This window comes from Anomaloglossus baeobatrachus, chromosome 1, assembly GCF_048569485.1.
Source record: "Anomaloglossus baeobatrachus isolate aAnoBae1 chromosome 1, aAnoBae1.hap1, whole genome shotgun sequence".
Lineage (NCBI taxonomy): Eukaryota > Metazoa > Chordata > Amphibia > Anura > Aromobatidae > Anomaloglossus > Anomaloglossus baeobatrachus.
In genome coordinates this window covers 951,096,235-951,123,202 of record NC_134353.1, presented here as the reverse complement: position 1 = coordinate 951,123,202, position 26,968 = coordinate 951,096,235, and the positions used below count along the sequence as shown (strand labels likewise).

General features: G+C 51.4%; 1 protein-coding gene across 1 annotated transcript in view; it reads left to right on the top strand.

Annotated features, from left to right (window-relative positions):
• LOC142259452 (uncharacterized) overlaps nt 1-26,968 on the top strand; it is a 583,478-nt gene that overhangs the window by 172,540 nt on the left and 383,970 nt on the right. The window contains exon 6 of the mRNA XM_075331872.1: nt 25,680-25,782. Within this exon, the coding sequence (XP_075187987.1) occupies nt 25,680-25,782 (103 nt within the window). The remainder of the gene's footprint in view (nt 1-25,679; nt 25,783-26,968) is intronic.

Sequence of the window (26,968 nt, the reverse complement as noted above, 5' to 3'; positions counted from 1 at the left end):
TTTCTTTACTGCATTTTACAAATGTGTCTATCAGATCCTGACTCCTCATGTGCACCCCCAAAATACCATTTCATATGCTCCCGTGCTGAATGTCAATTAAGGTGGTGCAGTCCGATAGGCATCCTCACTGCGGCGTCTGTCCGTCCTCTCTGCTCCGGATCATGTCCTCTTGCTCTGATTGATGTGGATGACACATCCTGCGCCATTCATGTAGTGAGCAGAGATCTCGAGTCTGCGCAGTAGCCCCTACTGCAGGCCGAGCATAGAGCATCACTACGCAAGTGCCGAGCAACATCACTGCAATGTCATTCTGATTTTGGCGCTGTTTCTCTGTGTCATTTCTCAGTATCTAGCAGACCTGTGACCACCTTTACTTCAGGGATATGTTTGATTTATAGGAGTGCAGAAAAGCCCAGTGTACCTTGCTTATCTACATATCCGGCTGAAAGATAGTGATACGTAAACACAATATGTACTACACCTGACCAGTACAAATGCTCATACAAACTGGTCTGAGTGATGAGCGTTTTTTCCACAGGCAGACAATAGTAGAGCCGTCACCAGGTTTTCCTAATATAAAGTATGGCCACCACCTTTAACACCGCTTTAGCAGCATTAGAGTAAGCTGTATGTATGTCCCCGGGGCCTCTTCTCTTCTTACAATAACCATTGTCTTTCCCTACTTTATGTGGATGATGTGTCTTACGTCATCCATACGGTGTTTCCCAAACGCACTTTTGCACAGGCGTATTTGTCTCTGCTCTGCCGAGGGCTGGGTAAGACCAAAGAGCGCCGATTACCCGAAAGTAAAGCCGACACATGCGCACTACAATTCTGTGCTCTGCCCAATGGCGATTGTACAAATAGAAGAGGCGTCGGATCAAGCCCAGAGACGCCAATAGGACCGGACCAGGCATAATAAAATCTCTTTTTTTTGTACTATGCAGAATGGCTTGGTAAATACATACAGTTTACTAGAAAACTGGAAAAGAAGCCTTAAATGTGGTGGCCGTACTTTATATTGGTAACATCTCATGACAGGTTCACTTTAACCCCATAGCGACGGCCTAACGTCTCAAGACGTCGGAAAAACAGGAGGTAGCGGAGGTAGCTGAGACCCCCCAGATTATGAATCGGGGTGTTTTTTTTGGACCCCAATAATGTGATCGCCGGTATACACCGTATACCGCCAATCACATAAAAAAAGGAAAAAATTAGTGATTTCTTTCTCATCTGACATGGTCAAACATGTCAGATGATAAAGAAATATAATAAAGAGAGAACTCCGGCACTCTACCTCAATGTAGTCAGACAAGAAAAAGGTTTCTTTTTATATATATATATATATATTTATTATTGAAGAAAAGGAATTCATGCATATATGATGTCCAAAAATTAACGTTTCAACCATAATATGGTCTTAATCAAAAGGACCATCTGTGATTATCAGGCAAGGTGAGCTGTTACTAGGCGATGCGGTGCGGCAAGTACCAAGGGGAAGATACTCAAGAACATGAATCTACATAGAATCTTAGGTCTATTGATCGTAAGTATGTGCACAACCGCTATACTGGTATAGCCCAGACATATTCTATATTCAGGTATAGCCACAGTTTTATATATACTCGTCCTGTCACTAAGTCTGATTGTGCAGTGAGAGGGAAGCAGTGGCTTGCCCCTGTATCCTATAAGCATAGCAGAGTAGTGTCAGAATCCAGGATAAGCATGGGCTTGTATACTATAATGAAGGTGCAATAGTATATCCTTTAAGTAATCTTTACTGCAGCCTACAGGGATACGTGCCACTGTGCATAAATACGAGTAAGGAAATTCTGATCAGGTTCCTAAATGGTTAATGGATATCCTGCGTCTCAGCAGCTAAGTACCTGAGACGTTTATGTTGGGGGTCCCGGCTCTTTATTGTAAGGGGAGAGTATGCTGTATGTGATTGTTTTTAACTTTTCCGGCGGGTTCTCTAGCTTTTGCCCGAGAACCGCGCCGATGGTGCCTGCTTGTCGGCCTCGCCGCTTAAATTTAGGCCCCGGCTTCGCCGGAAGCCTAGTTTCGTTTTCCTGCCCTCGCATGTCACTCATGCAGAGGGACAGGTTCGACTCCTCCCGGCGGCCGTTCTACACAGGGGAGGGACACTCCCCACTGCTGGGGCGTCCCTCCTTCCCTGCAAGTCTCTATAGCCCTCCAGTTCCCGCTCTTTTATAGGAACGCCCCTAGGCCCGCCCCCTCTCTTCGCTCCGGCGGCCATTTCTCAGGCAGAGTTCACTCTGCTCTGGGACATCCTGCATTCTGCATCTCGGCTGAGGTGCTGCGCACTGGGGGACCGGGCTTCGGGATCTGGAGGGCACACAACACCGCGCTCAGCGGTCTGGTAAGCCACAGCCGGTCTCCGGTTGTGGACCTCTGTATATTCTCCCTGGGGTTCATTCTCTGCAAAGCCCCCACTCCAGCAGCATGTCTCACACAAGGAGCAAGGCTCCAAAGCTTTATTCTGCATGCACTGCATGTAAGCTCCTGCTGCCTGAGCCGAGCATTTATCCACACTGTGATGGTTGCTCTAACTTGGCGGTGCCACAGCCTGGAGTCTCACCCCCAGTGGTCTCTCAGGCTGCTGCTGCACCTGTGACTGAACCCCCGGCCTGGGTAGAGTCCTTTTCTAGGTCCATATCCCAGTCATTTGCTGAGTCCATGGGACTTTTGTCCAGGACTTTGATGAATATGCATCAGCCCCCCTCACAGGGTGCCTCTAATACTCTTGACAGAGGACTCCTATCCTCTGACCTCCGTCCATCGGAGCTCACGGAGGATTCATCATCTGATCCAAGACCCCGTCCTTCTAAGAGAAGGCACAGGGTTTCTTCCCCCTCCCCATCCCACGGCTCTGTCTCAAGAGCTGACTCTCAAGATGAGGAGGATGCCCTCACTGGGGGCTCGGAGGCTATGTATCCCATCGAGTTCTCTGAGGGTGACTCAGATCTTAGTGATTTGATTGCTTCTATTAATTCTGTGCTGGATCACAATCCGCCAGTGTCAGAGGAGCAACTCTCTTTGGCAGAAAAACATCAGTTTACCTCGCCTAAGAGAGTGAAGAGTGTGTTCTTTAACCACTCCAGTTTTCAGACCGCTGTGACCAAACCCAGGGCCTGCCCTGACAAACGCTTTCCAAAGCGTGGTTCTGATGACCGGTTTCCATTTCCACCTGAGGTGGTCAAGGAGTGGTCTCACTCCCCAAAGGTAGACCCTCCGGTGTCTAGGCTATCAGCCCGGACCGTTGTGTCGGTGGCTGACGGCACCTCACTTAAGGATTCCACTGACCGTCAGATTGACCTTCTGGCCAAATCTGTGTATGAAGCTGCGGGGGCCGCGTTTTCCCCGACTTTTGCAGCAGTGTGGGCTCTCAAAGCCATCTCTGCTTCTCTAGAGGAGATGCATTCCCTCACCAAGGAATCTATGCCTGAGATGGTTACCTTAACTGCTCAGGCTTCAGCTTTTTCATCTTATGTCATGTCTGCCATGCTACAGGCTGCTCACCGCACTGCGGTGGCTTCAGCTAATTCTCTTGTTATCCGCAGGATTTTGTGGCTTCGAGAGTGGAAGGCAGATGCTTCTTCCAAGAAGTTTCTTGCTGGGCTCCCTTTTGCTGGTTCACGGCTGTTTGGTGAACAGCTGGATGAAATCATTAAAGAGGCTACTGGCGGGAAGAGTACTTCCATGCCACAAACCAAGACCAGGAAACCCGCCCAGGGTAGGAATCAATCGAGGTTTCGTTCCTTTCGTTCCTCCAACTGGTCATCCTCTAAGCCTTCCGCCTCGTCCGCTAACTCAGCCAAGGATCAGAAATCCAACTGGCGCCCAAAAGCGCGTCCGCAGAAGACCGCAGGAGGTTCTGCCACTAAGGCAGCTTCCTCATGACTCTCGGCCCGCTCCAGCCACGTCCTTAGTCGGTGGCAGGCTCTCCCACTTTGGCGCTTTTTGACGCTTGGTTAAAGCAAGTCTCCGATCAGTGGGTGAGAGACATCATATCTCACGGCTACAGGATAGAATTCTCTTCCAGCCCGCCAAACAGATTTTTTCTCTCAACTCCCCCCTGCTCCAAGGCCGCCGCCTTCTCGCAGGCCGTGGCGTCCTTGCAGGCAAACGGAGTGATTGTCCCAGTTCCCGCTCAGGAACGGTTCAGAGGTTTTTACTCAAATCTCTTCCTAGTTCCAAAAAAGGACGGTACCTTCCGGCCCATCCTGGATCTCAAGCTTCTCAACAAGCATGTCCGGGTGCGGCATTTTCGCATGGAGTCTCTGCGATCAGTCATTGCCTCTATGACCCAAGGGGAGTTCCTGGCGTCCATCGACATCAGAGATGCCTATCTACATGTGCCAATCGCAGTGTCACATCAGCGTTGGTTACGTTTTGCGATAGGAGAGGATCATTTCCAATTCGTGGCTCTCCCCTTCGGGTTAGCCACGGCCCCTCGGGTATTCACCAAGGTCATGGCGGCAGTGATTGCGGTCCTGCACCTCCAGGGGTTAGCAGTGCTTCCTTATCTGGACGACCTTCTGGTCAAGGGTCCATCCAGCGCTGACTGTCAGCGGAGTGTTTCGCTCACTCTCGCCACCCTAGCCCAATTCGGGTGGATTGTCAATTTTCCCAAATCCACTCTGACTCCGACTCAGAGTCTCACGTACCTAGGGATGCAGTTCGAGACTTTGCCGGCACTTGTGAAGTTGCCCTTAATCAAACAGCAGTCTCTCCGGCTAGCGGTGCGCTCTCTCCTGAGGCCCCGCCGTTATTCCCTCAGGCGCCTGATGCAGGTGCTGGGTCAAATGGTGGCTTCCATGGAGGCGGTTCCCTTTGCCCAGTTCCATCTGCGTCCTCTGCAGCTGGACATTCTCCGCTGTTGGGACAAGCGTCCTTCCTCCTTACAGAGGTTAGTGACTCTGTCGCCACGGACCAGGAACTCTCTTCAGTGGTGGCTTCGACCCCTCTCCCTGTCCCAAGGGCGCTCCTTCCTGACTCCGTCCTGGGTGATTCTCACCACGGATGCCAGCCTATCCGGCTGGGGAGCGGTACATCTCCACCACAGAGCACAGGGCACTTGGACTCCGTCCGAGTCAGCCCTTTCAATCAATGTGCTGGAAACCAGAGCTGTGCTTCTAGCTCTCCTAGCCTTTCACCACCTGTTGGCGGGCAGGCACATTCGAGTCCAGTCAGACAATGCGACAGCGGTTGCCTACATCAATCACCAAGGCGGGACACGCAGCCGCCTGGCAATGTTGGAGGTCCAACGCATTCTTCAATGGGCGGAGGACTCCAAGTCCACCATATCCGCAGTCCACATCCCTGGCGTAGAAAACTGGGAGGCAGATTATCTCAGCCGTCAATCCGTGGACGGTGGCGAGTGGTCCCTGCACCCGGCAGTGTTTCAGTCAATCTGCCGCAAGTGGGGCACTCCAGACGTGGACCTAATGGCATCCCATCACAACAACAAGGTTCCGGTTTACGTGGCTCGCTCCCACGATCCTCAGGCCTTCGCCGCGGACGCTCTGGTTCAAGACTGGTCCCAGTTTCGCCTGTCCTACGTGTTTCCCCCTCTAGCTCTCTTGCCCAGAGTCCTGCGCAAGATCAGAATGGAGGGCCGTCGAGTCATTCTCATTGCACCGGACTGGCCCAGGCGAGCTTGGTATCCAGACCTGCTCCAACTGTCCGTGGAGATGCCGTGGCATCTTCCGGACTGTCCAGACCTTCTCTCGCAAGGTCCGTTTTTCCGCCCGAATTCTGCGGCTCTCAAATTGACGGCGTGGCTCTTGAGTCCTGGATTTTGACGGCTTCTGGTATTCCTCCTGAAGTCATCTCCACTATGACTCGGGCCCATAAGTCTTCCTCCGTCAAGATCTATCACAGGACTTGGAAAATTTTTCTGTCCTGGTGTCGCTCTTCCGGCCATTCTCTTTGGCCATTCTCGTTGCCGACCCTTCTGTCTTTTTTACAGTCCGGTCTGCAGCTAGGACTGTCCCTCAACTCTCTCAAGGGACAAGTCTCAGCTCTATCAGTGCTGTTCCAGCGGCGTCTCGCCCGGCTGGCACAGATCCGCACTTTCATGCAAGGTGCGTCTCACATCATTCCGCCTTATCGGCGGCCCTTGGATCCCTGGGACCTTAACTTGGTCCTCACGGTATTGCAGAAACCCCCCTTTGAGCCTCTTAGGGAGGTTTCTTTGTATCGTCTTTCTCAAAAGGTGGCCTTTCTAGTTGCCATAACTTCTCTCAGGAGAGTCTCTGATTTGGCTGCGCTCTCCTCGGAGTCACCTTTTTTGGTTTTTCACCAAGACAAGGTAGTTCTCCGTCCGACCCCGGACTTTCTTCCTAAGGTGGTCTCTCCCTTCCACCTTAACCAGGATATTTCCTTGCCTTCCTTCTGTCCGGCCCCTGTTCATCGCTTTGAGAAAGCGCTGCATACTCTAGATCTGGTGCGTGCTCTCCGGATTTATGTGTCTCGCACCGCTGCGCTTAGGCGGTGCACCTCTCTTTTTGTGCTAACCACAGGGCGGCGCAAGGGTCTCTGCTTCTAAGCCGACCTTGGCCCGTTGGATTAGATCGACCATTTCGGACGCCTACCAGAGTACTCAGGTGCCTCCTCCGCCGGGGATCAAAGCACACTCGACCAGAGCTGTCGGTGCCTCTTGGGCTTTTAGGCACCAGGCTACGGCTCAACAAGTCTGTCACGCTGCAACTTGGACTAGTCTGCATACCTTTTCGAAGCACTACCAGGTGCATGCTCATGCTTCGGCAGATGCGAGCTTGGGCAGACGCATCCTTCAGGCGGCTGTCGCCCACTTGTGAAGTTAGGCTCCGCCTACTTCTTAGTTTTTTCTGTTTATTCCCACCCAGGGACAGCTTTGGAACGTCCCATGGTCTGGGTCTCCCAAAGGAATGATAAAGAAAAAGAGAATTTTGTTACTTACCGTAAATTCTTTTTCTTATAGTTCCGTATTGGGAGACCCAGCTCCCTCCCTGTTGCCTGTTGGCAATTTTCTTGTTCCGTGTGTTATCACCGGCTGTTGTCGTGGACAGAGTCTCCGGTTGTTCCGGTTCTTACTCGGTTCTACTTGTGGGTGGCTATTCTCCTTCAGCTTTTGCACTAAACTGGCTAGGACTGGCTACCAGGGGGTGTATAAGCTCAGAGGGAGGAGCTACACTTTTAAGTGTAGTACTTTGTGTGTCCTCCGGAGGCAGAAGCTAAACACCCATGGTCTGGGTCTCCCAATACGGAACTATAAGAAAAAGAATTTACGGTAAGTAACAAAATTCTCTTTTTTTTCTTGTCTGACTACATTGAGGTAGAGTGCCGGAGTTCTCTATTTATTATTATCCGTTTTTTTTCTCCTGAGCACCTATAAGGTGAAGCAGGGTCCTATCTCCTTTTGATAAAGAAATATAAGCCCCTAGTGCCCCCAAGGCCCCCGGTACCTGAGAGTCCCCTACCCCCCTCCGGAACATTCAAAATGGCGCCGATGCGCGCCGAAAACTGCCGCCGACGCCGGTTCTGCATTCATTTCCCTCCGATCTGAAATGATCAAACATTTCAGATCGCAGGGAAATGTCCTCCCCCTGACCCCTCCTCCGGGACACCGGAGCTCTCTGGTCCCCCTTCCCCCCCTCCGGTTCTCCAGAGCCGCCCCCCTTCCCCCCCTCCGGAGCATGCAAGATGGCGGCGCGCAGCTCACAGTAGCGCGCGGCCGCATTCATCCTGCTCTTTTGCCGCATGTGACACGTCACATGCGACAGAAAAGTTGTCCCCAGGTCCCGCCAGGTCTCCCGCCGTCAGCCCCCGGTCTTCCCCGTTACCTGGCTGCTGCTCCGTCCCCGTGATCACTCTGCCTCCTTCTGGAAAGCTGGCGGCGCATTTGCAGACAGCGGCTGTCAGCTGGATCCTTGCAAGCAGGGACGCTGACCTCGCTGCTCCACATGCTGCTGTACTGTGGACCGGGGGAGCGTGAGTGCAGTAATCTGCAGCCACACTCCTCACATGGAGAGCCTGCTGTTCTAGAAAATGGGGGGTGCATTCTGTGAGCGTGCCCCTCATATTCTGGAATGAGGTTACTGCAGGTCACTCTGCCCTAGGTTGGACCGGGGCAGTGTGACTGCAGTATTCTCAGATTACTGCACCCACACTGCTCATGGAGAGCTTGCTCTTCCAGAAAATGGGGGATACGTTCCCTGAACGTGCCCCCCATATTCTAGAAGGTCCAGAGTCGTCGTGGGACCTCCAAAATGGATTACAGCGACTGGAATTTGTTTATTTGCAATATATTGGTGAAAGAGGGAATGTTTCGGGGAGTGTTTTTTTTTCAAATTTTTTTTTTGTCTTTATTTTTTTCTATTACTGACTGGGTTAGTGATGGGTATCTGTTTAGATGCCGTGACATCACTAACCCCAGGGCTTGGTGCCAGGTGACATTACAGCTGGTATCAACCCCGTATATTACCCCGTTTGCCACCGCACCAGGGCGTGGGATGAGCTGGGGTGAAGAGCCAGGATTGGCGCATCTAATAGATACGCCACTTCTGGGGCGGCTGCGGCCTGCTATTTTTAGGCTGGGAAGAGTCCAATAACCATGGCTCTTCCCACCCTGACAATACCAGACCCCAGCTGTCCGCTTCACCTTGGCTGGTGATCTAATTTGGGTGGGACCCCACGTTTGTTTGTTTGGGTTTTTTTTTAAAATAAACGCCTGGGAAGCCCTCCAAATTGATTACCAGCCAAGGTGAAGCTGTCAGCTGTGGTTTGCAGGCTACAGCTGTCTGCTTTACCCTAGCTGGCTATCAAAAATAGGGGGGAACCCACGTCGTTTATTTTAATTATTCATTTTTTGGGGGGGCTAAATACAAGGCTAGGCACCCTTTAGTGCCACATGAAAGGCACTAAAGGGTGCCAGCTTAGAATATGCAGGGGGTGGGACGTTATATTTGTTTGACATCTATCCATTCATCCATTGTAACATTTTAGGCTGTGCGCCCACAATCGGGGTTTGCAGCGTTTTGGGCGCAGAATGTTTTCCCTGCATCCATAACGCTGCGTTGTGCAGTAGAAGCACAGTGGAAGGATTTTTAGAAATCCCGTGCCCACTGTGCTTCTCTTCTCCGCAGCATACACTGACCTTTGGTGCAGCTTCCCGAGCCTCAGCATGTCAATTTATGCTGCGGAGACAAGAGTGTTCTCTGCAGGTAGCATAGAGCTCCACAGCAGCCTGAACCCAAATCGTGGGTATGGGCAGCTGCGTTCTCCCGTGGACAACACTCAAATATCTGCAGGAAGGCTGACACTGTGTACTAGACGCTGTGTCGCTGGATCATGGCCACATAGCCTAAAAGTGAGAAATTTGTTGCTACAGCAACATTTTTGTGAAGTACCTGTAGATTCAAAATGCTTATTATATTCCTGAATAAAATCCAGTTTCCAAAATGGGGTCACTTGTGGGGGGTTTCTGCTGTATAGGTACCCAAGGGGCCCTGCAAATGTGACATGGTGCTCGCAATTTATTTCAACTTTTCCAGAATTCAAATGGTGCTCCTTCCATTCCAAGCCCTCCCATTTATCCAAACAGAGGTTTTTGGCCACATGTGGGGTATCCCTGTGCTCATAAGACATTGGATAACAACCTGTTGGGTCCACGGTTTGTTGGTGCTTTTTGAAAAAGTAAGAAATTTGATGCTAAAGCAACATTTTTGTGAAAAAAATGAAAATTTTCAATATGGCAACCTAAGCTTATCAAATTCTGTGAAGTACTCTTGGATTCAAACTGCTCACTATACAACAAGATAAAAGCCTTGAGGTGTCTTGTTTCCAGAATGGGTTCACTTGTGGGGGACCTCCACTGTTTAGGCACCTTAGGGGCTTTCCAAATGCAACATAGCGTCCGCTAATTATTCCAGCCAATTGTGCAGTCAAATGGCGCTCCTTCCCTTCCGAGCCCTGATGTGCACCCAAACAGTTGATTTTCATCACACATAAGGTATCAGCATACTCAGGAGAAATTGCACAATAAATCTTATGCTGAATTTTTTCCTTTTACACTTGTGTAAAAAAAAAAAAAAAAGCTACCTGGTTGAAGTAACAATTTTGTGGTAAAAATGTATTTTTTTTATTTTCACAGCTCAACATTATAAACTTCTGTGAAGCACCTCTGTGGGTTCAGGGTACTCGCCAAACATCTATATAAATTCCTTGTGGGGTCTATTTTCCAAAATGTAGCCACATGTTGAGGACCTGCACTATTTAGGCACCTCAGGGGCTCTCCTAATGCAACATGGCGTCCGCTATTGATTCCAGACAATGGCACTCCTTCCCTTCCAAGCCCCGCCGTGTGCCCAAACAGTTGATTTCCACCACATATAAGGTATCGCCAAACTCAGGAGAAATTGCACAATAAATTTCATGGTGATTTTTTTCCTCTTACCCTTGTGAAAAAAAAGCTACCTGGTTGAAATAACAGTTTTGTGGTAAAATTTTATTTTTTTATTTTCATGGCTCAACGTTATAAAATTCTGTGAAGCACCTGGGGGTTCAGGGTACTCACCAAACATCTAGATAAATTCCTTGAGGGGCCTAGTTTCCCAAATGGGGTCACTTGTGCGGGGTTTCTGATGTTTAGGTACCTTAGGGGGCCTCCAAATGCGACATGGTGCCCGCAATCTTTTTCAGCCAAATTTCCTTTCCAAAATTCATATATTGTTCCTTCAGTTCCAAGCCCTCCCATTTGTCCAAACAAAGCTTTCAGACCACATGTGAGGTATCATCGCGCTCATAGAAAAGTGGGTAACAAACCTTGAGGTCAAATTTTTGGAATTACCTCTTGAAAAAGTGAGAAAATTGATGCTAAAGCAACATTTTTGAGAAAATTATTAAAATTTTCAATATGACAACGTAACGTTATCAAAATCTGTGAAGTACCTGTGGGTCCAAAATGCTCACTATACCCCTAGATAGAAGCCTTGAGGGGTCTAGTTTCCAAAATGGCATCACTTTTGAGGGGTTTCTTCTGTTTAGGTACCTTAGCGGACTTGTAAATGCAACATGGTGCCTGCAATCTATTTCAGCCAAATTTGCTTTCCAAAATTCAAATATTGCTCCTTCTGTTCCGAGCCGTCATATTTCTCCAAACAAAGGTTTCTGACCACATGTGAGGTATTGGCGCGTTCATAAGAAAGTGGGTAACAAGTTTTGGGGTCCATTTTGTTGTGTTATTTCTTCTTAAAGTGAATAAATTTGGGTTAGAGCAGGATTTTTTATGTAAAATTTAATTTTTGCTTTTTTTCATTCCACATTACTTTTGTTCATGTGAAGCACCTGAAGGGTTAATAAACTTCTTGAATGTGGTTTTGAGTACCTTGAGGGGTGCAGTTTTTAGAATGGGGTCACTTTTAGGTATTTTCTGTCATCTAGGCCTATCAAAGTCACTTCAAATATGATGTGGTCCCTAAAAAAAATGGTTTTGTAAATTTTGATGTAAAAATGAGAAATCGCTGATAAACTTTGAACTCTTCTAACTTCCTTAAGAAAAAAAATTTTTGTTTACAAAATTGTGTTTATGTAAAGTAGACATGTTGTAAATATTATTTATTAACTATTTTGTGTCACAGAAATCTCTGGTTTAACGGTATAAAAATTCAAACGTTGAAAATTGCTAAATTTTCAATATTTCTGCCAAAATTCAATTTTCTCTGACGCCTCATTGGGGGACACAGGACCATGGGTGTTATGCTGCCTATCCATAGGAGGATACTAAGTACCGTATTTTTCGGACCATAAGACGCACTTTTTTCCCCCCAAATGTTGGGGGAAAGTGGGGGGTGCGTCTAATGGTCTGAATGTAGGGCATGGCTGCGGGGAATGAGGGTGGAGCGGGTCATCGGGGGCACGAGCAGGCAGCAGCAGCGCCTGCCGTGACCACGTGGGCCTGCTCATTACATATGCACGCCCATCCTCCCGCCCATCTCTCAGCGCTGACAGGTGGGCGGGGTGATGAGCGGGGACGCGCGCGAAGTAAACAGCCAGCCGTGATCACCCCTGGCAACTACAGCCAGGAGTGATCATGTGCGGCTGTATTCACTGCTCCCCGCGCATCATCATCAGCGCGGGGTGCAGTGAATCAGTGCACATTACTCACCGTTCCCCGCAGCACCGCGATGACGTCATCGCTGTGCGCACGTGTCCACACAGCATCGCCGGCACAGACAGAAGGAGATCGCGGTGCAGCAGGGAGCGTGGCCGGCTCCACACAGCGCTGCCGGCACAGACGGAGGAGGAGCGACGCTGCGTGGAGCGAGGAAAGGTGAATATAAATGTTTATTTTATTTTTTTTATGTGTGTTCCGCAGGATGATGGGGCAAATATGAGCAGGATGATGGGGCAACTATGAGCAGGATGATGGGGCACATGTGAGCAGGATGATGGGGCAAATATGAGCAGGATGATGGGGCACATGTGAGCAGGATGATGGGGAACATGTGAGCAGGATGATGGGGCACATGTGAGCAGGATGATGGGGCACATGTGAGCAGGATGATGGGGCACATGTGAGCAGGATGATGGGGCACATGTGAGCAGGATGATGGGGCACATGTGAGCAGGATGATGGGGCACATGTGAGCAGGATGATGGGGCACATGTGAGCAGGATGATGGGGCACATGTGAGCAGGATGATGGGGCACATGTGAGCAGGATGATGGGGCACATGTGAGCAGGATGATGGGGTACATGTGAGGAGGATGATGGGGCACATGTGAGCAGGATGATGGGGCACATATGAGCAGGATGATGGGGTACATATGAGCAGGATGATGGGGCACATATGAGCAGGATGATGGGGGACATATAGCAGGATGATGGGGGACATATAGCAGGATGATGGGGGACATATAGCAGGATGATGGGGGACATATAGCAGGATGATGGGGGACCTATAGCAGGATGAGGCACATATAGCAGGATGAGGGACACACACACACACACACATACATACATACATACATATACATATATATATATATATATATATATATATATATATATAAATAAATATAAGGATGGGGATTATATACAAGGCAGGAGAATCATTACCAGGATGGGGTACCTTACTAGAGAATTTGGGGACATTACCCCCATAATAGTGTGTCAGCAGCAGATCCTCGCCCCATAAGTGTGTCATGACCACGTTTTTTGCTTAAAATTTTATTTTCCTTCTCTAAAACCAGGGTGCGTCTTATGGTCCGGTGCGTCTTATAGTCCGAAAAATACGGTAGATGCAAAAGCATAGCTCCTCCTCTGCAGTATACACCCCCTGGCCGGGCCAGGCAAGCTCACTTTTAGCTTAGTGTCTGTAGGAGGCACTTCCTTTCAAGGTTTGTTATTTTTTGAGGGCGACTGTTTCCTTTTGGGACCGATCTCCCACTACCATCAACGGGCGGGAACGTGAAGCGTTGCCTACACGTATCCCATCCCGCGACACTGGATCCTGGGCTGGACGACGGGTTCCACAGACACTGATTTTCCAAAGCCCAGGGTAGAGTCCTGTGCCCTATAGCCCAATTCCTCAGCCCCTCTCTGCAGGCTCTGAGATGAAGATGGCACTAATTCCTCAGCCCCTCTCTGCAGGCTCTGAGATGAAGATGGCACTAATTCCTCAGCCCCTCTCTGCAGGCTCTGAGATGAAGATGGCACTAATTCCTCAGCCCCTCTCTGCAGGCTCTGAGTTGAATATGACACCGACACAGCAAGCTGGCTCTGCTATTTTCACTGCCTGGAAAGCAGTGTTTTAAGGTGAGTTCCCCCCTGACTGGTTTCCCAGAAAAAGGGAGAAAAGACGCTGCAGGGAAGGCTTCCAGGGCATTTACAGTATTTATTATGTGCAAGGAGCAAGGATCCTGCACACACAGTGTTAACTTTCTCTAGCTTGCTGGCTGTAGGAGGGGGAAGTTCTGCTGTTTGCAGAAAGTCTTGCAGATAATTTCCCGGTGGCAGGGGGAGGACCCAGGGCTCAGGGACTCATGCTGTGTATTATCTGCTCTGTTTATTTGCTCTAGCAAAAGCCGGCTGATAACCACCACTGAAAAGCTGTGTGCTGGCTGTAGGGAGAGGGAGGAAAACTCAGAAGCTCCCTTCCTGCCGTTTTTTACTACCCACAGCAGGGGGGGCACACTGACCCATCTTCCCGCTCTTTTAACGATAAGCCCCCCCCCCCATGGAAGCGTGCGAGATCTTCCTAGAGCTTAATCCTTCCTGAGGACAGGGCCATCGGCTGATTCTGGTGAGGTGCTTGCTATCAATTGTAGCTCTGCTGAGCATTGCTCCCCCTCCTGGCATACTCCTATTAGGAACATGCAGAAATCTAAGGGCACTAAGAGTATTAAGGCCCACATAGTCTATTACTCAGCCTGCACTGCCTGCCACGCTGGGCTACCACGTAAACACACTTCTTCTCTCTGTGAGTGCTGTGCCCCTATAGCCCCCCAAGACCCCCCCTGCCACCACCGGCCTAGGGCCCCCAGCCCACCGGAATGGGCACAGTTTCTGTCCCAATCCATGGAAAAACTGTCACAGAACCTGGTTCTGGCTATGCAATGTCGTCCTCCTCACCCTTCTGGGTCCCTGGACGGAACGCAGCCTGAGGATACCCCTATGGAGGATCCCTCTGAGGTAATCCGGGCACATGCTTCACCGGTTGCAGGGATCAGGAAAAGGGCACACGGCCGGGTGTCTCCAGCGTGCTCTCCCACGGGAGCACACAGGGCAGGCTCTCCCACACGCTCCACGGCTTCTGAAGAGCTGGAGGAGGGAGAATTCTGTTTGTACCAGGAGGATTCCTTGGTTTCATCACCCCCAGATGATCAAACTGCAATAGAATCCCTTATAGCAGCAATCAACCAAACTCTGCATGTGGAGGATCCCTCATCCACTACCACTGACCATGCGGTCTCCTTTAAGAGGGCAAGGAAACCCCAAAAGGTTTTAGCTGATCACCCAGAGTTTCAGGATATCCTCACAAAGCAAAGGGAGAAGCCTGACAGGCGCTTCGGTAACCGATAACTCATGGAGTCCCGATACCCTTTTGCCTCACCTGCCCCTAAGAGCTGGGCCGATCCGCCCTCGGTCGACCCCCCGGTCTCCCGCCTTACCACAAAGACGCTCCTGTCTTTACCCGATGGTTCTTCCATCAAGGACCCGACAGACATACAGGTGGAGCACCTCGCCCGCTCTGCTTTTGAGGCTGCGGGTTCCTCCCTCTCACCCTCCTTTGCCTCTGTGTGGGTCGCAAAGGCGATCTCAGTCTGGGCAGAATCCCTTAACACTCCGCTGCGGCGGAGTACCTCATCCAGGCCTCCATGGACGCTGCTACCTGCGCAGCGTTTGCCGCCTCAAATTCCATAGCCATCTGTAGAGCTCTCTGGCTCAGACAATGGCGAGCGGACTCTGCCTCCAAGAAGTCTCTCACGGGCCTTCCTTTTTTTCCAGACCGATAGTTTGGCGAACGTCTGGACAAGCTCATTTCTGACACCACGGGAGGAAAGAGTACCTCCTTCCCCCAGCTGAAGTCCAGGACGTCCTTCACCAGACGTCCACAGTCCTTGTTCCGATCCTTTCGGAACTCATTTGGTTGGTCGACATCCCGTTCTGTCCCCACCACCAGCCGCGGACTACGCAGGGACCGACCGACCTCAGCTCTCCCCGAAACCCACTTCGTCATGGCAGCCTAGACCGAAACAGTCCAGGACTAGGGAGACTCGGCCACGACGTTTTCACCCCTCATGACTCCTTCGGCGCCCCGGAAGACACACTCATTGTAGGAGGTCGACTGCGGCTCTTTCAACACATCTGGGCTGCCGCCTCAGACGACAAATGGGTGCGAGACCTTGTGTCTTCCGGTTACCACATAGAATTTCGGACCCGACCCCCGAGTCTGTTGTTTCTCTCAAACCCCCCAAAGACTCGAAAATGACGCAAAGCTTTTTTCTCAGCAATCCACTCGCTCCAAACAGCAGGAGTGATAATACCTGTCCCAGACGACGAGAAGTTCGGGGGTTTTTATTCCAACCTCTTTGTGGTCCCCAAAAAGGATGGGTCAGTTCGACCCATCCTGGACCTCAAACACCTAAACAAACATGTGCACGTACGGAGATTCAGAATAGAGTCCCTAAGGTCCATTATTGCATCCATGGTCGAAGGGGAATTCCTCGCCTCCATAGACATCAAGTACGCGTACCTGCACATACCCATCGCCCCAGATCACCAAAAGTTCCTCCGCTTTGCAATTCAGGACTCCCACTCTCAATTCGTAGCTCTATCCTTCGGCCTTGCCACCGCACCAAGGGTCTTCACCAAAGTCATGGCGACCGCCATGAGCGTCCTTCACGCCAGGGGAGTAGTCGTTCTCCCTTACTTGGACGACCTACTCATCAAGGCCCCCTCCTTCCGCGACTGCTCAACCAGCGTACAGATCACTGTGGACACTCTATCCCGCTTAGGGTGGCTAGTGAATCTAGACAAATCATCCCCGATCCCATCATGATCCATCACCTTCCTGGGCATGTCCCTGGACACCCGTCGGGGCTTGATCCTTCTCCCTCAGGACAAGGCGTTCGCTCTTCAACGAGCGGTACGCTGCCTTCTACGTCTTCCGTCTCGCTCCATTCGATTCAGCATGAAAGTGCTCAGCAGGATGGTGGCGGCTATGGAAGCAGTACCCTTTGCTCAACTGCACCTCCGCGCACTGCAGCTAGCCCTTCTAGCGGCCTGGGACAAGAGCCCCTTCTCCCTGGACAGACATCTTCACCTGACGCCTTCAGTCAGGTACGCACTCCGCTGGTGGCTTCGGTTCTCATCCCTATCGAAGGAAAGATCTTTTCTCCCAGTGAACTGGCTGGTCCTAACCACAGACGACAGCCTCCTAGGCTGGGGAGCAGTGTACCGGCACCACACTGCTCAAGGACGTTGGACGCCCCAGGAGTCTTTCCTTCCCATCAACATCCTGGAACTCCGCGCGATGTTCCTCGCGCTCAGAGCGTTCAGCCCTCTGCTAGCGGGTCGTCAGATTCGAGTCCAATCGGACAATGCGACAGCTGTAGCCTATATCAATCGGCAGGGGGGCACCCGCAGCAAAGTGGCTTATCTCGAGGCCCACAAGATCCTCAGCTGGGCCGAATCGACGGGATCAGTGATATCAGCGGTACACATACCGGGGGTAGAGAACTGGGCAGCAGACTTTCTGAGTCGCCAAGGCCTGGCTGCCGGAGAATGGTCCCTCCACCCAGATGTGTTTCTACACATCTGCACTCGCTTTGGCACACCAGACGTGGACCTAATGGCCTCAAGTTTGAATGCAAAGGTACCCGCGTTCATAGCCAGGTCACGCGACCCACAGTCCATCGGCGCGGATGCTCTAGTCTGCTACTGGCACCACTTCCGCCTGCCTTACATATTTCCACCTCTACCTCTGCTGCCGCGGGTAATCAGGAGGATCAAGGCAGAGGGAGTCCCGGTGATACTGATAGCACCGGACTGGCCCAGGCGCGCCTGGTACGCTGAATTAGTACAAATGCTCACAGACGCACCATGGCGCCTTCCAGACATCCCAGACTTGCTGACCCAAGGGCCCATTTCCCATCAGAACTCCAGAGCCCTGAAGCTGACGGCATGGCCATTGAGACCTGGATATTAACAAGAGCGGGATTCTCCCCCTCGGTTTTTGCCACCATGATCAGCGCCCGACAGCCTGCTTCATCCCACATTTACCACCGTACGTGGAAAATCTTCCTTTCTTTGTCGCTCCATTGGGAGACCCAGACAATTGGGTGTATAGCTTCTGCCTCCGGAGGCCACACAAAGTATTACACTTAAAAGTGTAAAGCCCCTCCCCTTCTGCCTATACACCCCCCCGTGAGTCACGGGCTCCTCAGTTTTTATGCTTTGTGCGAAGGAGGCACACATGCACGCATAGCTCCACAATTTAGTCAGCAGCAGCTGCTGACTATTTCGGATGGAAGAAAAGTGGGCCCATATAGGGCCCCCAGCATGCTCCCTTCTCACCCCACTCTGGTCGGCGGTGCGGTTAAGGTTGAGGTACCCATTGCGGGTACATAGGCAGGAGCCAACATGCTGTTTTCCTTCCCCATCCCCTAGGGGCTCTGGGTGAAGTGGGATCCTAATCGGTCTCCAGACACTGGGACCGTGCTCCCTCCGCAGCCCCTGGGGAATCTGCTGGACAGGAGCTGGGTATCGTCAGGGACAAGGCCCTGCTACTGTGAGGTACTCTGTGTCCCCTTGGGGATAGCGCATGGAGCGCTTGTGTCATACACGCTGCAGCACTGCTGGGTGTGTTAGTGCGCCGGGACTATCGCGCTGACCGCGCTTGTTTGCCGGCCGCGCTTATAACTTTAGTCCCCGGCTTTTTCGGCCTAGTACCGCATATTCCCGCCCCCGGGCCTGTCAGTCAGGGGAAGGGAGGGACGCTGCACTGGACGTCAGCGCTGAGGGCTGGAGCATACTTTGTATCCTCCTCCCCCCTCACTGAGCACAGTGGGACACCAGATTCCCGCACTTTCTTGGGCACGCCCACGGCCCCCTCCTCCTCACAGAACGCTGGCAGCCATTCCTGTCAGCACTTCTGAAGCTAGAGAGGAGAGACAAACGGCTCTGGGAGATCCAGGCAGGGAATCTGGTGGTCACACAACCGCTTTGGGCGGTCGGTAAGCCACACCTGTTTCTAGGTGCTGGCCCCCCTGGGTGCCGAAGTGTATATCTATAGGTTTATATGCTATACATTTACTCTGTACGGTCGCACTGGTTTTTGGCTATATACCCTCCCAGATTGTACTCAGAGGAGACAACAGCATGTCGTCTGCAAATAGCAAGGGTGCCAAAGTACAGGCTTACTTTGCAACCTGTACCTCATGTGCGGCTATGCTACCTGCAGGTTCCACCTACCCTCATTGTGTGCAATGCTCGGCACCTATGGTACTTACTCAGCCGGAGCCTCAGCCACTAGTGGGACCCTCGGCCCAGGTAGAAACACCGGCTGCCACTGTCCAGGTGACAGGGACGGAGTTTGCAGTATTCGCTGACAAACTTTCTGAGACTATGGATAAATGGTCTGCTAAGATACTAGAAGCTTTGCAGTCCAGACCTGTAACACAGGCCCCGGGCACTGTTGAATCATTGACCCCAGGCCCCCCGCGGTTGGAGCAGCAAAGTGCTCCTGGGGTGACTCATAGGTCTCAAGGTGAGGTCTCTGACACGGACCGCAGTCCCAGACCACCTAAGCGGGGTCGCTGGGAGCTTCCCTCGACTTCATCACACTGCTCAGGGTCTCAGCAGGAGGACTCTCTAGAGGATGAAGCGGAGGGGGCAGATCAGGACTCTGATCCTGAAGCCGCTCTCAACCTAGATACACCAGAAGGGGACGCCATAGTGAACGACCTTATAGCGTCCATCAATCAGGTGTTGGATCTTTCTCCCCCAGCTCCTCCAACTGAGGAGTCAGCTTCTCAGCAGGAGAAATTCCGTTTTAGGTTTCCCAAGCGTACAATGAGTATGTTCCTGGATCACTCCGATTTCAGAGAGGCAGTCCAGAAACACCGAGCTTGTCCAGATAAGCGCTTTTCTAAGCGACTTAAGGACACACGTTATCCCTTTCCCCCTGACGTTGTCAAGGGTTGGGCTCAGTGTCCCAAGGTGGATCCTCCAGTCTCCAGACTGGCGGCTAGATCCATAGTTGCAGTGGAAGATGGGGCCTCACTCAAAGATGCCACTGACAGACAGATGGAGCTCTGGTTGAAATCCATCTATGAGGCTATCGGCGCGTCCTTTGCTCCGGCATTCGCAGCCGTATGGGCGCTCCAAGCTATCTCAGCTTGTCACTCGCAGATTAATGCAGTCACACGGGCCTCTGCTCCGCAGGTGGTGTCATTAACCTCTCAGGCGTCGGCGTTTGCGTCATACGCCATTAATGCTGTCCTGGACTCTACGAGCCGTACGGCGGTAGCATCCGCCAATTCGGTGGCAGTCCGCAGGGCCATGTGGCTACGTGAATGGAAGGCAGATTCTGCCTCCAAAAAGTTCTTAACCGGGTTGCCATTTTCTGGCGACCGCCTGTTTGGTGAGCGATTGGATGAAATCATTAAACAATCCAAGGGAAAGGACTCATCCTTACCCCAGTCCAAACCAAAAAGACCTCAACAACGGAAGGTACAATCGAGGTTTCGGTCCTTTCGGCCCGCGGGCAGGTCTCAATTCTCCTCGTCCAACAGGCCACAGAAGGGTCAGACGAACTCCGATTCATGGCGGTCTAAGTCACGTCCTAAAAAGACCGCCGGAGGAACCGCTCCCAAAGCGGCCTCCTCATGACTTTCGGCCTCTTCACGCCGCATCCTCGGTCGGTGGCAGGCTCTCCCGCTTTTGCGACGCCTGGTTGCCACAGGTACAAGACCGTTGGGTGAGAGACATTCTGTCTCACGGTTACAGGATAGAGCTCAGCTCTCGTCCTCCGACTCGTTTCTTCAGAACATCTCCGCCCCCCGAGCGAGCCGATGCTCTTCTTCAGGCGGTGTGCACTCTGAAGGCAGAAGGAGTGGTGATCCCTGTTCCTCTTCAGCAACAGGGTCATGGTTTTTACTCCAACTTGTTTGTGGTGCCAAAAAAGGACGGATCTTTCCGTCCTGTTCTGGACCTAAAACTGCTCAACAAACACGTGAAAACCAGGTGGTTCTGGATGGAATCGCTCCGCTCCGTCATCGCCTCAATGTCCCAAGGAGATTTCCTAGCATCAATCGACATCAAAGATGCTTATCTCCACGTACCGATTGCACCAGAGCATCAGCGCTTCCTGCGTTTCGCCATCGGGGACGAACACCTTCAGTTCGTGGCACTGCCTTTCGGCCTGGCGACAGCACCACGGGTCTTCACCAAGGTCATGGCAGCAGTTGTAGCAGTCCTACACTCTCAGGGACACTCGGTGATCCCTTACTTAGACGATCTGCTTGTCAAGGCACACTCCCGAGTGGCATGCCAACACAGCCTGGACATTGCTCTGGAGACTCTTCAGAGATTCGGGTGGATCATCAATTTCACAAAGTCAAATCTGACACCGGCCCAATCACTGACATATCTTGGCATGGAGTTTCATACTCTTCCAGCGATAGTGAAGCTTCCGCTGGACAAACAGCGTTCACTACAGACAGGGGTGCAATCTCTACTTCAAGGCCAGTCACACCCCTTGAGGCGCCTCATGCACTTCCTAGGGAAGATGGTGGCAGCAATGGAGGCAGTTCCTTTTGCGCAGTTTCATCTGCGTCCACTTCAATGGGACATTCTCCGCAAGTGGGACAGGAAGTCGACGTCCCTCGACAGGAACGTCTCCCTTTCTCAGGCAGCCAAAGCCTCTCTTCGGTGGTGGCTTCTTCCCACTTCATTGTCGAAGGGGAAATCCTTCCTACCACCATCCTGGGCGGTGGTCACGACGGACGCGAGCCTGTCAGGGTGGGGAGCGGTCTTTCTCCACCACAGGGCCCAGGGTACCTGGACTCAGCCAGAGTCCTCCCTACAGATCAATGTTCTGGAGATAAGGGCAGTGTATCTTGCCCTAAAAGCGTTCCAGCCGTGGCTGGAAGGCAAACAGATCCGAATTCAGTCGGACAACTCCACAGCGGTGGCATACATCAACCACCAGGGCGGCACACGCAGTCGGCAAGCCTTCCAGGAAGTCCGGCGGATTCTGCTGTGGGCGGAAGCCACTGCATCCGCCATATCCGCAGTTCACATCCCGGGCGTAGAAAACTGGGAAGCAGACTTTCTCAGTCGCCAATGCATGGACGCAGGGGAATGGTCCCTTCACCCGGACGTATTTCAAGAGATCTGTTGCCGCTGGGGGATGCCGGACTTCGACCTAATGGCGTCCCGGCACAACAACAAGGTCCCGGCATTCAAGGAACGGTCTCAAGATCACAGAGCTCTGGCGGCAGACGCATTAGTTCAGGATTGGTCGCAGTTTCAACTGCCTTATGTGTTTCCCCCTCTGGCACTACTGCCCAGAGTATTACGCAAGATCAGGTCCGACTGCAGCCGCGCCATCCTCATCGCCCCAGACTGGCCGAGGAGGTCGTGGTACCCGGATCTGTGGCATCTCACGGTGGGTCAACCGTGGGCACTACCAGACCGACCAGACTTGCTGTCTCAAGGGCCGTTTTTCCATCTGAATTCTGCGGCCCTCAACCTGACTGTGTGGCCATCGAGTCCTGGATCCTAGCATCTTCAGGGTTATCTCAAGAGGTCATTGCCACTATGAGACAGGCCAGGAAACCAATGTCCGCCAAGATCTACCACAGGACGTGGAGAATTTTCTTATCCTGGTGCGCTGATCAGGGTTTTACTCCCTGGCCATTTGCCTTGCCCACTTTTCTTTCCTTCCTTCAATCCGGATTGGAAAAGGGTTTGTCGCTCGGTTCTCTTAAGGGACAAGTCTCAGCGCTCTCTGTGTTTTTCCAGAAGCGCCTAGCCAGACTTCCAAAGGTGCGCACGTTCCTGCAGGGGGTTTGTCACATAGTTCCTCCTTACAAGCGTCCGTTAGAACCCTGGGATCTGAACAGGGTGCTGATGGCTCTTCAGAAACCACCTTTTGAGCCAATGAAGGATATTTCTCTTTCACGCCTTTCGCAGAAAGTGGTCTTCCTAGTAGCAGTCACATCACTTCGGAGAGTGTCTGAGCTAGCAGCGCTGTCATGCAAAGCTCCCTTCCTGGTGTTTCACCAGGACAAGGTGGTTCTGCATCCGGTTCCGGAATTTCTCCCTAAGGTGGTATCCCCCTTTCATCTCAATCAGGATATCTCCTTACCTTCTCTTTGTCCACATCCAGTTCACCAATGTGAAAAGGATTTGCACTTGTTGGATCTGGTGAGAGCACTCAGACTCTACATTTCTCGTACGGCGCCCCTGCGCCGCTCGGATGCACTCTTTGTCCTTGTCGCTGGCCAGCGTAAAGGGTCACAGGCTTCCAAATCAACCCTGGCTCGGTGGATCAAGGAACCAATTCTCGAAGCCTACCGTTCCTCTGGGCTTCCGGTTCCCTCAGGGCTGAAGGCCCATTCTACCAGAGCCGTGGGTGCGTCCTGGGCTTTGCGGCACCAGGCTACGGGTCAGCAGGTGTGTCAGGCAGCTACCTGGTCGAGCCTGCACACTTTCACGAAACACTATCAGGTGCATACCTATGCTTCGGCAGATGCCAGCCTAGGTAGGCGAGTCCTTCAGGCGGCGGTTGCCCACCTGTAGGAAGGGGCCGTTTTACGGCTCTATTACGAGGTATTATTTTACCCACCCAGGGACTGCTTTTGGACGTCCCAATTGTCTGGGTCTCCCAATGGAGCGACAAAGAAGAAGGGAATTTTGTTTACTTACCGTAAATTCCTTTTCTTCTAGCTCCAATTGGGAGACCCAGCACCCGCCCCTGTTCCCTTCGGGCTGTTGTTCTTTGTGTACACATGTTGTTCATGTTGAATGGTTTTCAGTTTTCCGAACTTCCTTCGGATTGAATTACTTTAGACCAAATTATAAGTTTCCTCCTTCCTGCTTTTGCACCAAAACTGAGGAGCCCGTGACTCACGGGGGGGTGTATAGGCAGAAGGGGAGGGGCTTTACACTTTTAAGTGTAATACTTTGTGTGGCCTCCGGAGGCAGAAGCTATACACCCAATTGTCTGGGTCTCCCAATTGGAGCTAGAAGAAAAGGAATTTACGGTAAGTAAACAAAATTCCCTTCTTCATGGTGCAGGGAAACTAACGTCCAGCCTATGCCTCTGGCCATCCCCAGAATTCTCGATTTTCTACAGTCTGGCTTGCAAGCGGGGTTGGCTCTCAGTTCCCTTAAAGGGCAGGTCTCAGCGCTCTAAATCTTCTACCAATGCCGCCTGGCTCAAAAACCGCAAGTCAAGACCTTCCTCCAGGGCGTTTCCCATCTAGTTCCCCCCGTACAAACAGCCGCTGGAACCATGGGACCTCAACCTCGTTCTGGACGGTCTCCAGAGGTCTCCCTTTGAACCTCTCAAGGAATCCTCCCTTGCTCTTCTGTCCTGGAAGGTAACATTCTTAGTGGCAATTATGTCCATCAGACGGGTTTCGGAGCTGGCAGCACTCTCTTGCCGCAAGCCTTTTCTGATCTTTCACCAGGACAAGGTGGTTCTGCGCCCTCTCCCGGATTTCCTTCCAAAGGTTCTTACCCCGTTTCATTTGAACGAGGACATTGTCCTGCCTTCCTTTTGTCCACACCCAGTTCATAGGGTGGAAAGGTCTCTGCATTCGTTAGACCTCGTCAGAGCTCTCAGATATTACATATCCAGGACAGCCCCCTTTAGGAAAACGGACTCCTTGTTCGTCATTCCTGAGGGGCCTAAGAAGGGACAGGCAGCTTCAAAGGCGACGCTGGCTCGCTGGATTCGCTCTGCGATCCAGGAAGTCTACCGCTTGCAACTCAAGCCCATTCCTAGTGGGCTGCGGGCTCATTCCATGCGAGCAGTTGACACTTCGTGGGCCATTCGGCATCAGGCTTCAGTGGAACAGGTGTGTAAGGCTGCGACCTGGTCTAGCCTACACACGTTTTCAAAGCATTACAGAGTCCATACCTAGGCTTCAACTGAGGCAAATCTGGGTAGGAAAATTCTGCAAACGGCAGTAGAGCATCTCTCTTAGTAGGCGCTCCAGGCTGTCCGGGACTGGTTTTTATTCCTTGGGTTGTGTTGTCTTTTTTTATGTTTCCCACCCATGGACTGCTTTAGGACGTCCCATGGTCCTGTGTCCCCCAATGAGGCGTCAGAGAAAAACGGATTTTTGTGTACTCACCGTAAATTCGTCTTCTCTTAGCCATCATTGGGGGACACAGCACCCTCCCTGTTGCCCTGTTGGGCCTTGGTTCTCTCAGTACCTTATTTGGTTATGACTCTTTTTTTTATCATGTTCCTCTGTTGAGGTAAGTTTTTACTGTTTTTTTCTCCTACTGCTTGTGTACTTAAACTGAGCTTGCCTGGCCCGGCCAGGGGGTGTATGCTGCAGAGGAGGAGCTATGCTTTTGCATCTACTTAGTGTCCTCCTATGGATAGGCAGCATAACACCCATGGTCCTGTGTCCCCCAATGATGGCTAAGAGAAAACAATTTTACGGTGAGTACACAAAAATCCGTTTTTTTTTCATAAACTTAAAAAATATTGTCAATTGTAAATTTGGTACTAACATGAAGTCCAATATGTGACGAAAAAACAGTCTCAGAATCACCGTGATCCGTTGAAGCGTTCCAGAGTTATAACCTCATGAAGTGACTCTGGTCAGAATTGCAAAATTTGGTCTGGTCATTAAGGTGAAAATTAGCTCCGTCACTGAGGGGTTAAGGATGGGCCGCCAGTCCCGGGCCGCACTTGTGTGCTCGTCTCCAGGCCAAAATTTGCCAGCCAACCCCTGCCTATGAGGTGTAGACGGCTGTGACCTCCTTGTGTTCAGTCTTGTTTTCTCCTCCAGTATTAGAGGTTTTATACTTGTGTAATGAGAGCGGTGGAGACGGCAGGATCACAGCTGACCACAGACCTCACATGTCCGGATCTTATCTCCATTATTCCCGGGGACTTTTACAATATTTTGTTTTGCAGTTTTTGGAACCGGATATAGATCTGAACAATATTAATTCTCCAGAGAGAAATGTGAGGGGAGATCAGCGGAGTAACGAGGAGATTCCTACAGATCACCGCCCCGGTGAGTACAGACCACCCAATAACGCACACAAGTCACACATTCCTATTTTCCGCTCTTTGCTGTGTCAGTTTCTCCAGCGGTATATTAACCCTTCATGTAAAATACACATGAAATGTGAATGAATCTGTGATCCCGGTGCAGGTGATAACACAGGATGTGCAGTTATGTTATAGAGGAGAAATACAGCTGGACATGAATTCTGCCGATGTTAGTGAGGACGAGCTCCAGCTCTTTCCTATTATCCGCTGTCAGGGCTGATGAGGGGTTTCTCCAGTTTAGGGACATAAGGCCCCTTTACACACTGAGACTTTCAGCGATCCCACCAGCGATTCCAACCTGGCCGGGATCGCTACAAAGTCTCTGGTGAGTCTCTGGTGAGCTGTCAAACAGGCAAACCTGGCCAACGACGCAACAGCGATCCGGACCTGCAGAACGACCTAGCTAGTCAAACACTGGAAACGAGTGATGTGTCACAATATCTGTCAATCACTATTCTCTGTCAGTCGGTCTCTCCCTCTCGGTCTCTATTCTCTCTCTGTCCGTCACTATCTCTGTCCCTCTCTCACAGTCTGTCGGTCATTTTCCCCTCCTCTCTCATACTCACCGATCCCCGATCTCCGGCGCAGCGCTGCACGGCATTCACACTGCTGCGGCGGGTTTTACTATTTTGAAAAAGCCGGCCGCTCATTAAACAATTTCGAATTCCCTACTTTCCCCGCCCACAGGCACCTATGATTGGTTGCAGTGAGACACGCCCCCACACTGAGTGACAGGTGTCTCACTGCACCCAATCACAGCAGCCGGTGGGCGGGTCTATACTGTGCAGTGAAATAAATAATTAAAAAAAACGGCGTGCGGTCCCCCCCAATTTTAATACCAGCCAGATAAAGCCATACGGCTGAAGGCTGGTATTCTCAGGATGGGGAGCTCCACGTTATGGGGAGCTCCCCAGCCTAACAATATCAGTCAGCAGCCGCCCAGAATTGCCGCATACATTATATGCGACAGTTCTGGGACTGTACCCGGCTCTTCCCGATTTTCCCTGGTGCGTTGGCAAATCGGGGTAATAAAGAGTTATTGACAGCCCATAGCTGCCAATAAGTCCTAGATTAATCATGTCAGGCGTCTCCCTGAGATACCTTCCATGATTAATCTGTAAATTACAGTAAATAAACACACACAACTG